This window comes from Glycine soja, chromosome 14 (genome assembly GCF_004193775.1).
Source record: "Glycine soja cultivar W05 chromosome 14, ASM419377v2, whole genome shotgun sequence".
NCBI classification, from domain to species: domain Eukaryota; kingdom Viridiplantae; phylum Streptophyta; class Magnoliopsida; order Fabales; family Fabaceae; genus Glycine; species Glycine soja.
This window is the reverse complement of record NC_041015.1, coordinates 5958786-5973980: the sequence shown is the minus strand read 5'-3', so window position 1 is coordinate 5973980 and position 15195 is coordinate 5958786. Positions and strand designations below refer to the sequence as shown.

At 31.5% G+C, this 15195-nt stretch overlaps 2 protein-coding genes and 1 pseudogene across 3 annotated transcripts; 1 reads left to right on the top strand and 2 right to left on the bottom strand.

Moving 5' to 3' along the window:
* Positions 1 to 1648: 1648 nt before the first annotated feature.
* LOC114385351 (transmembrane protein 136-like) lies at positions 1649 to 5122 on the top strand. Of its 2 annotated transcripts, XM_028345395.1 has the most exons (6): positions 1649 to 2014; positions 2305 to 2445; positions 2980 to 3099; positions 4478 to 4573; positions 4675 to 4698; positions 4800 to 5122. In XM_028345395.1, the coding sequence occupies exons 1-6, from the start codon at positions 1796 to 1798 to the stop codon at positions 4899 to 4901; spliced, it is 702 nt and encodes a 233-aa protein (XP_028201196.1). In that variant the 5' UTR covers positions 1649 to 1795; the 3' UTR covers positions 4902 to 5122. The 2 variants fall into 2 exon arrangements, with proteins under 2 accessions (XP_028201196.1, XP_028201195.1); XM_028345394.1 differs by having other exon boundaries at positions 1650 to 2014; positions 4675 to 5122.
* Positions 5123 to 5377: 255 nt separating this feature from the next.
* LOC114385350 (26S proteasome regulatory subunit 10B homolog A-like) lies at positions 5378 to 8715 on the bottom strand. The gene is made up of 10 exons (XM_028345393.1): positions 8498 to 8715; positions 8234 to 8353; positions 7810 to 7946; positions 7509 to 7670; positions 7257 to 7343; positions 7080 to 7166; positions 6868 to 7005; positions 6055 to 6246; positions 5882 to 5980; positions 5378 to 5770 (listed from the first exon to the last, which is right to left on the bottom strand). The coding sequence occupies exons 1-10, from the start codon at positions 8598 to 8600 to the stop codon at positions 5696 to 5698; spliced, it is 1200 nt and encodes a 399-aa protein (XP_028201194.1). The 5' UTR covers positions 8601 to 8715; the 3' UTR covers positions 5378 to 5695.
* Positions 8716 to 10987: 2272 nt separating this feature from the next.
* Positions 10988 to 15136, bottom strand: LOC114383056 (annotated as a pseudogene).
* Positions 15137 to 15195: the final 59 nt, after the last annotated feature.

Here is a 15195-nt window from a genome sequence, read left to right as displayed (position 1 = left end):
AAATTAATAAAAAAATTAAAATTTCAAAGACTAAATTCTGTATTCTTATAAAATTAAAATTTTTGATATCGTGTATTCTTATAATTTTAAAGATTGATTTAAGACTTTCTCAGAAAAAAAAAATTGACACAAAACTTGTCTCTAACTAAAATTGATATTTTATGTTTGTGTTAATTTTAATTATCAAAATAAAAGGAGCAATTATCATAATATAACCACATTTAATCATTTTTGTGTTAAAATACTTTAAAATTTATTTAATTGGTATTTTTATATATTATTGGATAATTGGAGCATTGAATGATTTTATATTTTTAATATGTATAAGTTTTTTCATTAATATTTCAAAAACATTATTTATTTATTTGTTTCGACAGGATTAATTAATTATTGTTACGTCTATTTAATTATATAAATCTATCAATAATGCAAGGAGAAATTTTTTATCCAAAAACTTAACTCTCAATATTTTATATATAATTTTTATAAAATATAATTAATTAATATAGTAATGGAATAATATTTAAAATATAATGAAGTAATGCTTTAATAGTAAAAATTGAAATTTGTTGAAACATAACTTTGCTTTTCAGCCTTTAAAAAAAATGATGTTTTAAAACATGATTCCTTGGTATGAAATTGTGTTTTAAAACACTTATCCATTCTTCGTAATTTTTTAAAAATCTATTCATTTTGATAATTAAATAAAAAAAATTGTATCATTTTGGTGAAAAAGTACATATAACATCTAGAAAAAAGTTTAATGCACACTCCAAACTCTCATATAGCATCTAGAAAGAGAATAAAAAATATAGATATAATAAGATTTATGATCTGATAGGAAGAGAGATAAAAAGAAATCAGTGACATGTTTAAAAGAAAATAAAGATTAATCAGAATATTGGTTAAGAAATTTAAAGCAAGAAATATCTTTATTGAATATAAAATCATGTTTGGAATGATTTTTTTTTTTAGGTTTTTTTTATTGTTTTATTTTCTTAATGAAGGCCTGATTAGGAAGATCCTTCAAATAATAAAGAATTTGTGTCATTACTCGTGTAGTTATCACTTATCAGTTAAGAAAATGAAAACCTCTCCCTTACGCAAAATAAATAAATAGATGAAGATTTAATGTGTAGATGATCACCAATGTTCTGAACTTTTAATAGAAATCTCCTTCAACCTTTCATTGTAGCTTCACACATTCAGTATGAATTTATAGTTATTTCATCTGCTAAATCATGCTTACCAACAACTCACTTTAGTCTGGCTTCAATGTAAAGTCTTCCCCGCGTGCTTACCTTCCACCAATAAATTAAATAAGCGAAAGTACGGTCACATAACTTACCAACAAAACTAGAAAGCCCAAATATAGTAAACTGCAACCACTGCTTTCATACATGTCAGCAATTCTGCATAATATCACCTTCGTTCAGTTATGATTGGTCTTGGTCCACCCTTATGGTGTTGGTTAATTATCATAGTAACATTTTGTTTTTTTTTCATCTCTGTCCATTCATACTTACAATAAATGTGGTAGTTGCGTCATAATTTCATGACAAGTGCATATTCCTGTCCATATTCTGGTGACAGTTGGGACATGGAATGCAACTTAGTATTTCTTCGGGTCCTCTATAGTGCCATTTCATAGTTACAGGTTTCAATTTTGAACCATATAATACTTTTGTGCATATGTGTCATGTGTGTCAATTTAATTAATTAGTGAATGCTTGCTTATATGGTAAGGCATTTGCTGAAACTTCAATTGTAAACACACATTTTGCAGCATAGAGAAATGGAAGACTACGTTATAAAGACAATTGTTGTTGGAGTTGTTTCATGGACATCAGCTTTTGTCTTAGTGAGAAGAATCTTTCCCAAACGCTCGTTTGATTTCTGCAACCGCGTTGTGTCGACGCTCCATGCAACTTTAGCAGTAACGTTGGCTTGGCTCTCTGTTAAAGATTGGAGGTGTCCAATCTGTCCTGTGGGATCAAAATCTTCACCCAAACAGGTATTGGATTAACTGCATGCCATGCCCTTTTGAGGGAAACCTATAGTATGTTTTAATGCATGTTTGATTTCACTTAGAGAATTGATTGTGAGTTTAGAAGAAGTAATTTTGAGTAACTTTTGTGTTGATTTTGAATTCTTATTTTTAATTTGATTTTATAATAAAAATATTTAAATATAAATCACCTCATTTCAAAATCAATTTTATCAACGTTCATCTAAATACACACTTCATTTAATTGTTTTGGATTTGACTCTAAAAGTGGAATGCTTGAACTGTGATTTGAGCAGATGCAAGTCCTAGCCGTGAGCCTTTCTTATCTAATTTATGATCTAGCTTGTTGTCAATTGGATGAAAGAGTGAATCTAGACAACACCGTCCACCATTTGGTAAGCATTGTTGGAATTGGAGCAGGTCTCTCCCATCAAAAGGTAATCAAACACTTAAATCATTTCTCCAAGGTTTGTTATATATTGTTTTTATAGTTAAATATGTTTTTAGTTGATGTAAATAGAGTAATGTTTATTTTTAGTCTTTCGTAAATAAATTGTTTCTTTTTAATCCTTCATTTATGAAAATGTGTTGTTTTCCTTCTTTTTTATACAAAAATTGTGTCTTTGTGATCCATCATTTATAAAAATAGGATCACATATCACACATTTTCATAAATAAAAGACAAAAACATATCTAACTCTTATTTCTATTATAATGAGAAATGAGTCTTGCTCATCTAAAACCCACAGTATGAATTCCTCATAAAATCCGACATACAATTTGATTAAAATATTTGGTCCTCTAGATTGTTCGTAAAAATTTGGAGTAGTTAGTTCTTTCACAATTTGTCAACATGGTCCATTTGCCTCCTTTTTAGAACTTTTTTGCTGGAACTATTTCTCTAATTTTATGTGTTCTGTTTCGGGAATTTCATTATTATCTAGTGATTTTCTTGCCATATCTGTGCGCAGTGTGGCTCAGAAATGGTAGCGACAATATGGATAACAGAGATATCAAGCCCATTCTTGCATTTGAGGGAGCTTCTAAAAGAGCTTGGTTACAGAGATACTCTCCTTAATTTGGCTGCTGATGTAAGTAATTAAAATTCTAGAGTCTAGACTAGGGGTGCCCAAAAAAAATTAGTTTTGAAAAAAATAATCATAACTAGTTATATAATAACCAGTTATATAAAAGTAATTATAAAATCACAATCAATTTTATAGAAATAATCATTTCAAATAACTTATTTTATTTATTTATAAGCAATTATATAACTGGTTTTGTATAAACATAGTTATATTCATAAATGACTATATAACCGATTTTTTAAAATAATAACTGTTATATTATATTATAATTATAATTATTATAATCACTTATAATCTAATTATTTATTAGTTGTGGTTATTTTAATAACCAAACCCCTATTCTAGGCCATACCAAATATTTATGTCTGCCTTTATTGTTGTTGGCACTGCCAAGGAAGTGATTAAAGTGTCGGCATTTATCTCATCCACGCTTTTTTTTTTTTTTATTTAACACATACGCCCTTGCTTGGACTGGCTGTTTCCTATAAGAAGTAATGTTCGGTTTCACTAAAGTTAAAAATAGTTTTTAGCTCTTAAAGTACATCTGATTAAAAGTGAAAAAAAAAGTCAACTCATTATATAATATATCTACACACGGTTGAATAATTGCGATATTTACTACCAATATTAATTGAATGTGTTAGTATTGTTTTTCTGCTGAGCTGTGTACAATACACACTTGTCTCTCAATTGGTTGTAACCTTTTCTTGGGTACATTTCTCTTTGTATACATTCAAGCATTAATGAAAATGAGGAAACTCATTCCTAAAATAGTATTATAATTTATTCTAGATCTATTATTAGGTTAGTTATCATATTGTCTACCTACCAAGCCTAATTATTTTTTACATGAAGGAATATATTGAGAAAAGTTCAAATTACACATGATTATGCGTAATACGTGAAAAAAAAATTATTACAAATTTAATGTATATGTTATCTTAGAAATCGATTTTACAGGAAGAGTTGCGCCTAAAATTTAACTGATACTAAAATTTATCTTAGATTTATTAACTATTTTTCATAATATTGAGAAGAAGAAAAATTTAAATTTCACATTAACTAGAAATAGTGTCTAATAAGAGTTTATAAAACTTAGAAGCTCCTCACCTAAGTTAGTTTTGTAGGGATGAGCCTAAAATCTAACCATACTAGATAATTTTAAATGCTTAAAAATTAAACTCAAGATGAAGTCCAATGTTAAGATAAATTATAACATATTGCATATGACACTTTTTGTGTGTAAACTACCTAGAATATGTTGATTACATTTGGGTAGGAAAAATATAGTTGAATAACTAAATCACTCAGCATGTTTGGAAATGGATCTTATGGTTTTATTTAATTAAAACTAAAAGCTGAGTTTCACGTAATGGCACAGATTCTATTTGCTGCCATATTTACATTTGCTAGGATGGTGGTCGGACCATGTCTCACTTACGTAACTTTATCTGCCAACTATCCACTTCTCATAAAGGTATAATTTGCTTTTCTTTAGAGAAACCATCTTTTATTTTCTAAAATATTTTCGACCAACCACTCACCCTTTGTTTAATTCTTTCTATCGTATCGTTTCAGGCTATGGGATTAGGTTTGCAACTGGTAAGTGCATTCTGGTTCTTCAAAATTGTAAGAATGATGAAACACAAATTAACCAAAAGAACAACATCGAAAAATGGACTACTAACTCAAAATTACAATAGAGTTGGCAATCATCAAGAAGGAGCGAGACACAAGGATACTTCAATCAGTTAAATGCATGTTGGCTATTGTATATTGTCCAATTCACTCTGACGTGGTTCTGAAATGACGTACCTAATAGGCTATTACAACAGTGAGAATGTAATTTTCAAGCTGTTTGACAGCTGAATTTGATTGGTTTGTGCACCTGGACATGTACATTAATTTTACACTATTTCTAGTGGACAAATCTGGTTCATCCGGGAGCTAGACTTCCCTTTTTTTTTTATTGACAAATATTAGTTGTTAAAATGTTAGTTTTATTAACAGGCTCGATTTCTCCTCCTTCTCTTCTTCCTTAATCATCCGATCCACTTTATATTTCCTAGACCTCACAACTTAAGAACACTTCAGATTGCTAAAGGCCACACAGCTATAATAACAGCTTAGCTAGCTTGATTGAGTTTTGGTTAATTAAAGGAAAAGGTGAAACTAAAATCCAAACTCAAGATTAGAGTGTTGCTAGCTAGTATAACAGCAGTAGCATCACTTGTAACCCTTCCCTCTTCCAATGAATAAAACTTGTTATTGCCGCTTAGATTAAACACCAATCAGATTTATTGAAGCTTGCAACGCAAAGTCACTCAACCAGCGGTCTTCAACCATAAATGGGGAGACGCATAAACTCTAATTCAAAGATCAGTAATTTGTAGAGCATAATCCCAAAGAAAACCAAAATAATAATCAATTAGTTTAGGCAAATAATTCAACTGCTCATCTTCCCAATGGAACTGCATAAGTCAGACAATACAAGGCATAGCTAAAAGAGACCGTCTGAGTTAGCCTAATTGCATGAAGTATTTCTGGCTCAAAAGATGAACACCCTAGATATCCATGGCTCAGAATTTTATAATAGCCTTTAGTCTTTGCCAAAATCAGCACTGTAGTGAGCACTGGATTCAAGTTTCTTTGCATCATTCAGTTTTCTAACAGCCTGGGAACCAAAGAAGGAAGTCAAATTGTTGTGCCTATGAGCAACGAGGAGTAATCCCTTTGTACATAATTGATACACAGAAAAATAGCTTTCCTCAAAGAAAGAACTCACCTTCATAAAATCTTCATGGATCACATAATCGCGTTCTGCACGAATTGCTGCCATTCCAGCTTCCGTGCACACATTTCGAAGATCAGCTCCATTAAAGCCCTGAGCAATTTGCAACAAAAAACACATCAAGCATGCACCAACTGTCTAACAAAACTAATCCAAACTGGACCCACCTCAGCAAGTTTCACAACAGCTTCGTAATCTATTTCACCGTGCTTAGCAATCCCAGCAGCATGAATCTTAAGAATTTCCATCCTTGATTGTTCATTTGGCAATGGAATTTCTATTTTTCTATCTAATCTTCCAGGACGCAGAAGAGCAGGATCCAGTACATCAGGACGGTTTGTTGCCATTATCATTTTAACCTACAACATCCATTCAGAAAGCAATGTTGTTAATTGTTGTCAACCCACCATTAGAATTTGCTAGGACAATCATTTTTAGAGAGAATACCAAAATATCCAGAAGACACATTAGTTTGAAGGTTGATATGCTTTACATTTTATGTGAATTATATCTCACATAAGTGAAAGAAGTCTGTACTAAACATGTTGCACCTAAATGTTACACAGTTGATAGAGAGAAAATTCCTCAAATTTCAGCTCAACTATTTTCATTATTACTACTAGAAAAAGGCCACTCGTTCTTTTGCTTGATAAATGGTCAGTGCAGAATTCATTTGTTAACATTACCATTCACGATTGCAATTGCTTCTTAAGTTTAATACTTCAGGAAAAATTGTAAACCTTGACACTGAAAAAAAAATATAGACTACCTGAAAAATAAGATACATTAAATGCATTTATTCGGCGAGCTTACCACACTGGTCCACCATCCAATAGCTTCCCCACCAAAAAAGAGATTAAAAATACAACATAGTCTTTTTACCTTCAAATTTGTTAGGAAAGGGAGCAGGTGTTTCTAAAAGTAAAGTGTGATTATGGGTTTTCAAAACAAACTAAATGGGGTTACGAAGCAAGATATACCTTCCCAAGTTGATCAAACCCATCAAGTTGATTAAGCAACTCCATTAGTGTTCTCTGAATCTCACGATCAGCACTTGTTCCCTCACTGAAACGACGACCACCAATGGCATCGATCTCATCCATAAAAATGATGCAAGGCTTAACAAACAAAATGGAGACTCAGAACCATATTCCATTTTAATATATGAAAGAAACTTCATTCAAGAATCTACCTGGTGATCACGTGCATAGCCAAACATTTCTCGAATTAACCTGGCACTTTCTCCAATGTATTTATCAATTATTGCACTTGAAACAACCTACACCAACATGTAGGATAAGGAACATTACATTTGAGATTAAACAAAACCTTAAAACACAATGGAATTCAGAAATGAAACAATTCTGACCTTCAAGAAGTTAGCTTCTATGTTACTGGCAATTGCCCTAGCTAACAATGTTTTACCAGTACCAGGAGGCCCATAAAGGAGAACACCCTGGGAGACAAGAATTGAGAAGAAATCGATCAGATACAAAACTATAAACCATGGCTCCTCTAAACACACATCCACCAAAAGAAATTGTGGATACTTAGGTGACAATGCTGCCAAAACAAATACAATAGAGGCCAAAGACCAAGTAGTACAGTGAAAAGTAATCACCTTAGGAGGTTTAATTCCAACTCGAATGAAGAGCTCAGGATTCATCAGAGGTAATTCAATTGATTCCCTCAATTCCCTTATCTGATCAGATAAACCACCAACAGCAGAGTAACTGATATTACCAGGATCCTCATGAAGCATATTGTAAACTACTGGATCAACCTGTCAACATGCGATAGATCATATTGACCATCAGACACGAAAAACTAGGACATGATTTTCAGAAAGAAACCAAATCAGATAGCCCAACAAGAACACCAAATTAAATAAATATCTGAAGCAAATAAACAGAAAAACTTACTTCACGTGGAAGAGCTCGCATTATGGTTAGCGTGGTCATATCAAGAACCACTCTTGTACCAGCGGTCAGTTTTTCCTTATCTACTTTACTGCGGCAGCCAACCACATACCTAGGTCCGCTGCTTGCCTTAACAATCACTGAGAGATAACAGAAACAACATAAACATACAATAATCATCGACGTAAGCTTAAGTTCACATCATCCAAGCAAAAACAACAGAGAAGATAGTTTATTGATTAGAGATATATCAACTAATTAGATTATACATTATCATCCAGGATCAACAGGCACAGATTTTTCACTTGAAAAACGAAACATAAGTCCTGTGTGCATAATCTCATTATATGATTACTATAGTATATAGTATTGCATTAAATAGCGAAATATCATTCAAAATAGGAAACGAAAAAGGATAAATCGTTACAGCGTTCATTGTCGAGAGGCCTAAGAACTTCGCCAATGATCTGTCCAACGCTTTGAAGAGACTTCAAATCATCTTCAGTTTTGTTGAACTCTTTCTTCGAGGCACGCAAATTTTCTCTGACTGCAATTCGCAGAATTCACAACAAAACCCTAATCAATGGGAATAATGATGATAAGAAAAAGTACTCGGAATGAAAAGAAGAGCGAAATGTAGACGCTATTTAGCATGAGAAGGAAGGGAAGTGAGATTGAGAAAGGAACGAACCGGATCGTACTCTGGATTCCAATTCCTTGTGTTGAAGAAGTTTCTTGCGGTACTCGGCCACCGCATTACGGCGTCGTGTAGCGTCTTCAGCTGCATCCGTCATTGTTAGTGTTAATCGGAAAATTAGATCGAGAGAGCTTCGTATCAAAGTAAATTATAACGATAGATGAGAGAAGTCTCTTATTTTGTGTTGTGTTGTATGCATCAAAACGGTGGAACAAACACACTCCTTGGGGATATATTGGAAAAGGATTTTAAACGATTTTAATTTTTTTTTTTAAATCCTGTGACATTTAGTCAGGATCTTAATTAAGTCTCACTCATATTTAATTAAGATTTTTAAATCTTTTTAACACGATAATAAAATCTAGTGATATTTAATTAGAATTTTTTATAATTTATATAAAGTATTTTAGTATTTAAAAATATATAAATTTTAATAGATTATTTTTAAGAAGAACTTCGATTTTTAAAAAGAACTTTATATTTATCAAATAATCTTATTCAAACTTTTGAGATTTTGTTAAAAAAATTTCTTTTTTTTCTATTGGTTAAAACTTTTTTTTTCTCATCACACATATATTCTTTTTTCTTTAATATTCTTTAAAATGTGTGTATCATGTATATTTTTTCTATTCTTTTGGAATAAAAAAATGTTAAATATACTCATTTCCTTTATATTATTGCGTTTGTTTTATAAATTAATATTTTTTTATGTATTAAAGTTAATTATGTTTTTCTTATGCTAACTATGTTCATCACCTATTCAACTTAATGTTTTCGTGATTGTCACTTTTAATTTCGTCATACACATAATAATTCAACAGGTCTCTTACAAATTTTTCACCATCACCACTTCCTTGTGTCCCATTTAAACATGTCATTGAATTTATCATAAAATAATTGTAGCAATAAAAAAAATAACATATAATTTTGAATCTATTTTTCAAATTCAAAAGTGTGAATGAGAAAATATTATTGCAAAAAGGATTAATATAGGAAAATATAAAACTAAAATTAATTTAGCTATTAAAAAATAAAAAAAAAACTATATTGGTTTTATTTTTTTTTATCCAAACTTCATTATTTCTTATTATTTTTTTCAATTATTTTTATAATTTTGAATGTGTTTTTTTAAAATTTACATAATCCTTTCGAGTCTTATAAATATGTAAAATCATTTAAAATCCTTCAAATTCTTATGATATGACATTAAAATTCAAACTATTACAAAAGTTCAATAAAAAAATATGATAAGTCATAATATTCTTAATATAATCTTTAAAATTTATCAATTTTTTATGGTAAAATATTTTTTAAAAATCTTAATATAATACACTCTTTGTTTCCGAATTACATTATAAACTCTTTTGTGTTGTGTGAGTATTATGTAAGCGTAAGTAACCACTTTAGTTATCTTAATTCATCTTTTAATCTTTTTTTAGTTTAAAATTTAAATTTAAGCTAAAACAGTTTGAATTAGATAGATTTTTAGTTTTAGTTTTATTTTTAAAAAATATTAAATAAATAAAAATAGCTTAATATTAAAACATGTTATTTAGAAGTCATTAACCCATTATATAGCTAATAGTAATATAATTCTTTAAATATATATTATTAAAAAACTAAATTTATACAACTTTTCTTTTTTACGGAAAGAAAATCATATCATATCATTAATAGCAAAGTATTTATACACGATGATATGAACTCAAAATTTATACAACTTGATGATTATGCTTTTGTATCTTTGGTTAAATAGTTATTAAACAATATAATAAAATTCTGCAACCCTAAATTAATATTAACTTAAGAGTTATAATTTATTAAACGATTAAACCCTAAAATATTATTATGTAATGAATTATTTTAATTGGTAAAACACTAAAACAAAATTAATTTAACAGGTATAGTGATTTATCTAACTAAACCTTAAATTAATAATAACTAAATACTAAAACAAAATTAATTTAACACTTATAATGAATTTTCCCACCATACAATATTGTAATATATAATATATTTAAATATTGAATAGCAAAGTGGTACTAATTTCAACCACTTTGAAAGCCATGAATAGTGAAGTTGTTTGTAAATTTACAACTTCAACATGCAAAATAATTGATTACAACTTTAAAGTCATAAAAATAAAAAAAAATTAATTGAAGTCGTAAAATTATATATGATTTCATTAAAAAAAGTTATAACAAGTGTTCATATGATTAAGGTTCTTCCTTATCCTGCCTCATGAATATTAGGTTTCATATGGTTAAAGATTCTTCCTTGAATTGTCCAGAGTATTTTTTCTTAAATATAATTAGACTTATGTATGTTTATAGTAAATATGAAAATAAAATTATTTTCAGCCTTATAAAATTTTTGGTCTATTTTTTGTTTTCATATTTTATAAATATGTTGTTTTTTGACTTAGAATTAAGTTGGAATATATCTGATCCTAAGTGGTATTGTTTTTTATTTTACAATTTGAAATATAAATTATGGAGGTTAAAGTCGTTATAAATTGTATAAAAAAATAAAAAATACACTAACATAGTTTGTGACATTTTTTAAACGCCACAAATTATAAATAAATATAAAAAAACAAGCCCCCAGCTGAGCCATCACCACCACTCCTGAACCAAACAACCACCACCTCCAACCAAAAAGCCCCAAATTCTAACTCCCAAATCAGATATCCCCACCCCCAAATTGGAAAATCCTAATCACCATCACCATCACACCTAAACCAAACAGTGGATCAAGTGAGAAACGCGTCGAGATCATCGGCACTGGTTATAGAAGCAGCTTCAACCACCGTCACCTTCGGCTTCTACGGTTTCTTCTGCTTCACCTTCTCACCTCCTGAATGACGCTGGCTTCCTGCTCCACATAGTCATTGTCTTCGTCGTAGAAATGCCGCTTCGATCTGGTCAGAGCGGCGGCTGCAGCTGCTTCAGCCTGATGTCATTTTCAGAGTCATATTTTCGATTGGCTATTAGAGTGACTTTTCAAGTCATATTTTTGGGTGGCTTTAGAGTGATTTTTCAAGTCATACAAAAGGATGTAATTCTAGAAAAGGTTCCCTCACTGCAATGGAAATCTTATACAGTGATCTGGGCTGTTTTATCCTGGGGACTTCGTGGTTGATAGTCTACTTGCACATTTTTTGGCAGTGTCATGAAACCTCTTAAAGAAAGCGACATTGTCCGCGACTCAACCAATAATTTTTTCGGTTTGCCATAAACTATTATTACAACAACATTGAATAAGGAAATTAATAAAACAGCAACATCATAGATATTTAAGAGAGAAATGAAAAAAGAAAGCACACTAGCATATATGGAAAAATGGGCACGACTACAACAATTAAAACCCAAAAAACATATAAAAGGAAAGACATGTTGAGAAGGCAAATTATACTTACAAGTACAGGCAGGCGAAATGCCATTGCTTCAATGGTTATCCTCCCAAAACATTCTCCCCAAGCGTAATATGAAGAGAAGCTGATTTAGAAATGACATAATATTTCAAGGTGTTCGGTAACAAAATCCAAAAGCCATAGTAGCAACGCAAAACTTATTGTTAGTTTCTAGAAGTATGAAGCATTAAACTTAAACAAGACTTTAACTTATGGAATCTCTAATCAGGTCTCTCACTGAACTTTGCATTAATACTTATAGGGAAGACAAAAACAAATACGTTTTTTTTTAAAAAAAAGTCTTGCTTAGAGCATAAAGGTTAACAATCCAGGCAGCACCTCTCATTTTGCAAAATAGAATGAAAACAAATTATGTTTCATGCTCAACTTAACAGGGTATATTATCATAAGATACCTGACAATTCTGAACAAGAACATCAATAGAAGCCAGATAAGGAGCCACAACTAGGGTTTTGTTAACAAAGTGAACATGGTCCTGGATTTTTTTCTCCATGACAAACTGACGCAATTCCGTTTCAAACTTTGTCTGAGTATTCATATCACTCCCTACAACTATAGCATGCAAAGATGGCACTTGTAGTTTCTTCTCCTGGATTAGCAGCAAACTTTCATAAAAGGACCGAAGAAATAGATCCTGCCCTTTACCACGTGAAACACCTGCAATTATATCATCCCGGTGCTCAAATTATAGAATGGTAAGAGAATTGTCAAAATGAATTGACGGGTATATACAGAGGGGAGGATTAATTCATATTGCGATGACCAAAACTAAATTTGACATACACATATAATTGATCAAGTTATTCCAGGACAAATACTGCTAAAGGCAAATAACAACAAAAAAAATATTAGAAACACAATTCTGGAGATGAAGCAAATTACAAATTTTAGAGCTCTTCCTTATGTGCAATCAGTACCTCCCTGTTCCCCTTCCCAACAAAAGAAAATATATCTACTAAAACTAAAAGTAATGCACCTACTAATTGCTATAACAGGGAAAGTTTTAGATGGGATAAAATCAAACAAACAAATCCAATGAACTAAATTGACATATTAAAAGAATATGGCAAGTAACTAACTGGGTGGTTGGCTATGCATGAGTAAGTTTAGACACGCATTAGTTCGAAGCTCCATGAAGTAGCTTCTACGTCTTTTCTAAATATTTGACACAAAATTATAGACAAATGTATGGAACTGAAGTCAAACCAAACACACACTAAACATCAAAGACGGAGGAGATTGTACTATTTATGATGCCAAAAAGTAGATCATCATTCCTCACTCCAAGAGATTGCCAAACATGCTCTCGAAGAACCCTCTTGGCCACAATATCTTCTGCAACCTCCATAAGCTCCCTACTATTTCCAAGATGCACAGCATAGGTTTCAGGCATTTTAATCCTACAGCATTGGACCAAACACACACACTTAGTAACATTCACAACAGAAAATAGCAGAGTCAACACATCAACCTATAACAAAACAAAAATACCCTAAACACTCCCTGGTCCTATTCTTCCAGTATTCAGCAGTCGTATGCGAATCGATCATGGCACCTGCAACAAAGGGAGGTGCTTAATATACTCCACTTTCAAATAATGCCCTCGCATTTCATGAATCCACCACAAAACCTTTGGAAGAACCTCCGAAACTTTTTCTTTAAGAACAGCATCGAGCCACTTCCCAGCCACAGCAGTATTCAAAATCACCAGGTCAGCATTACGAGCCATATCCATAGCCTTTTCACCTCTCGCATCCACCACCTATCACCGCCCAGTCAATCAATCAATCACATTCACATACAAATAACAAATCTAACACTTTCAACAACAAACAACACTTACAACTAATTTCTTATATATATTTTTTAATCATACAACAATATTGTTAATCATACAACAATATTTCTGTCTCTATCGCTCCCTACAATATCATTTATTACATCCCATACTCCTCTTGAAAAATTATTAGATGGTCTCATACTGCTCTCTTGTGTTTATAGTCTCAACCAACCTTTATATAACTAATAGCATCCAATTATGCATCATGTGGAGATTGATCAAGACAATAGTGGTTCTAAACCATCTAATAATTTTGCTACTTCTCTCTTGTTTCTTTCTTTCTTTTTGTATCATGATTCATAGTTGTAAAAATAACATTACTCTGTATTTTTAGGTGTTTTCAATTAGAATTAGAACTTTACCTAATTAAACTGCGTAATATTTATTTACACTAAACATAATCAACATAAACAACAAATTTGAAACTTCTCATAGCATCTCCACTAGTGTTGATATAAGCAACCCAATTTATGTCACTCAATCTTAAGCAACTCATTTAATTTTCTCTCCAATGGGTATTTCTATTAACAAGTTGCATAACTCACAAATATTCTATTTCTCTCTCCTATATTTAATACAAAGTTAAGCAACTCATGAGCAATATAAGCAACTCAAAATCACACTTGGCACACCAAAACAATATTTTTTTGTTAAGCAACGCCCATTGTAGATGACAAACAAAACACGCCGCTTCGGTGCTTTTAATGTTTTCTAATTAGAATCAGAGTTTTAATTCAATAATTCACATAATGAAGATTTGCATTGAATATTACATCAAATTGTCAAGGGAGTCCAGGTCAGTCGAGCAGGCGTGAGTTATTGTAAACCCGAAATTGTCTTCGAAATTTAAAAAAAAAAAAAAAAAAACAGCGTCTAAGTTGTTTTTGTTGTTTGTTTGAGAAATACCTACACTCCTCTGTCGAGCATTTTGTTCTCCAAAGTGTAGATGACATCATCGTAGGGTTGAGGAGGTTTCTGATTGGTGATCCAAACGACGTCGGATCCGGCGGAGCGTAGCAGAAACGCTAGTTCCATGAGCAACAGAGGTCCACCGGAGAGAGAGAGAGAGAGAGTTCGTGCGAGACCATGAGAACGAGCTTGGACCTCATGAATTCCAGAGGGTTCTGTAACTTGGATTCAGTCCGAGCCTGAGGCGCTTCCAAATTCCGAACCTCAGGTTGGGTGCAGGAGGAGGAGGAGGAGAGGGAGAAGAGCGCCATGAGTGTTAGCGCGCATGTCTTGCTCCTGCGAATGCTTCGCCATTTTGGCTTCTTCTAACTCTCAACTTCAGATTCAGAATCTCAGATTTTGAACACTCCCAGACTGTATAATAATTTATCATCGCACAAATGAAATATAAATTTAATCTTTAATTCTATTATTAAATTTATCGAAAGGATTAATCTGTTGTCTTGCACT